Below are 2,191 nucleotides of genomic sequence, written 5' to 3'. Positions count from 1 at the left end.
CTAATATATATATATATATATATATATATATATATATTTATTTATTTATTTATTTATTTATTTATTTTTCAACGTTTCACAGTATAAAACGAATTATTAAATTATATTATTCATTTTTCAGGAAGCAATTGCGGTTGGGAGGTCGTTCGCTTCAATCAAAGGGTACCATCTTGATGGGAACAAAGAGATGATGGCTATGGGATTCATGAACATTGCCGGTTCTTTAACTTCTTGCTATGTTGCGACCGGTACGTTTCAATTTTTCCGGTTTATCTTATTTTCCCCACAATGAACCGTACCGAGCTAAACCAAGAAAAAAGGGCATCAAACCTTCAAGCCTTGAAATGCCTTGGGAAGCATTAGGGTTTCGATCCTCCAATCCATATATGTAGTCTTTGAGACTAACCCTCCATACTTAATGTCCAAGATTGATATGATTGATACGTGAAATTAGTCTTCGAAACCGAATTTGGTAAATTCGTAGTCGGAAATTCGACCTTTTTATTCGATAGCCATAAACGCTCACCCGACATTCAAGTATCCATGTGGAGAAGAATATAATTGAGAATTATGAAGAGTTCACTCAATTGATATAGAGATATTAACGACGTGATATTCGTTCCAACGAAGAATTATGGAGACGGATCGTGTTTATATAATTCTGAATTCAGGATCATTCTCGAGGACGGCAGTGAACTTCAGCGCGGGGTGCGAGACAACGATGTCGAACATAGTGATGGCGATAACGGTGATAGCGGCGTTGGAGTTGATGACGAGGTTATTGTATTACACTCCGACCGCAATCCTCGCCTCAATCATCCTATCGGCTCTTCCGGGCCTCGTGGACGTCTCCGGAGCTCACCACATTTGGAAACTCGACAAGCTCGACTTCCTTGTCTGTCTCAGCGCTTTCCTCGGCGTCCTCTTCGCCTCCGTCGAGATTGGCCTTCTCGTCGCCGTAAGTTCACTCTTTTCTTCTACTCCGGGAGTTCACATATATAATTAATTACCAATTCATATTTTTAAAAAAATATTTACATCATCCTATCCTATCCCTTAATTAAAATCTATACTAAAGGACACTAACTGTCCATTCTTTTAATCATTCCTACAATTACGAAAAAATAAACCCATTTTTATTTATTTATTTATTTGATTTAAATCGCTTAGAACTAGACAATCATGGATGCATATGTGATCTAGCCATTAGGACTAATAAAAATTTGCAAAAGAAATTAAATGGCTTATATGATCTTAGAATTTTCCATATCCAAATAGCTAGTTTGACAATTATATGCATGATTGTATGCACATCATGGCATCAATTATTGTTGAAAATAATAAAATTTGTCGATTGGATCAAATCCGACAAGACTTTTATGTGCAATAAATTGTTATAACTAAACCCACAGGGCCGACCAAAACTGCTTGGCCATCTACACCGGAAAATGCATTCATATATACGTTTCACACTCACGAGACTATATATCTATACATACACGTATGGAATACATATATTTTATTGGTAAGAATCTCATAATTGAGTTCTGGTCATTAATAATAATAATAATAAAGTATTTCTCTCTCTGGCTTTTGTGGATAAGGCTTATCTTTCTGGCCAAACCCTTGAAGTGGATCCACCTAATTGTTCTTCGTCAATCGTGTTTAGTCATATATCAATTCAATACTGGCAAATTAATAACACATATAGATACATACATATATATATATACAGTCAACTAGTCCAAATTAAAATAATCCAAATTCGAATTGGCACAGAATCATCAAATAAAGATAATAAACTATAATGACTACTAAACGTTGCATTCTATCATAATTCCTGTAAGATAATAAAATTTTGAATGAATTCGATCGTATATATTAGAATAAATCGAAATGTAACGACAGAATACGATTATTAAGCAGGTAATAATATCGTTTGCGAAAATACTGCTGAGCTCTATAAGACCCGGGGTTGAAGCATTAGGGAGGTTGCCAAGAACAGATGTGTTCTGTAACATAAACCAGTATCCAATGGCTTCCAAGACTCCTGGAATCTTCACTGTTCGCGTTAGCTCTCCTATGCTTTGCTTTGCCAATGCCAATTTCATTAGGGACAGGTTCCTATTTATAACTTTCTTCCTCATATCATAAATTTTATTTTGTATCTTACATATATATATATATATAT

At 35.0% G+C, this 2,191-nt stretch overlaps 1 protein-coding gene across 1 annotated transcript; it reads left to right on the top strand.

Moving 5' to 3' along the window:
- Positions 1-121: 121 nt before the first annotated feature.
- Positions 122-2,154, top strand: LOC104809164 (sulfate transporter 2.2-like; the record flags this gene model as incomplete). Its single annotated transcript, XM_010535053.2, has 3 exons — positions 122-248; positions 672-958; positions 1,927-2,154. Coding segments are annotated over 3 exons (642 nt in total), but the record flags the coding sequence as incomplete, so codon positions are not given.
- Positions 2,155-2,191: the final 37 nt, after the last annotated feature.

The sequence above is a fragment of the Tarenaya hassleriana genome, unplaced genomic scaffold (assembly GCF_000463585.1).
Source record: "Tarenaya hassleriana unplaced genomic scaffold, ASM46358v1 Cleome1539, whole genome shotgun sequence".
In the NCBI taxonomy this organism is placed as follows: domain Eukaryota; kingdom Viridiplantae; phylum Streptophyta; class Magnoliopsida; order Brassicales; family Cleomaceae; genus Tarenaya; species Tarenaya hassleriana.
Note: the sequence above shows the minus strand (reverse complement) of the source record. Positions and strands in the feature narration are given on the sequence as shown.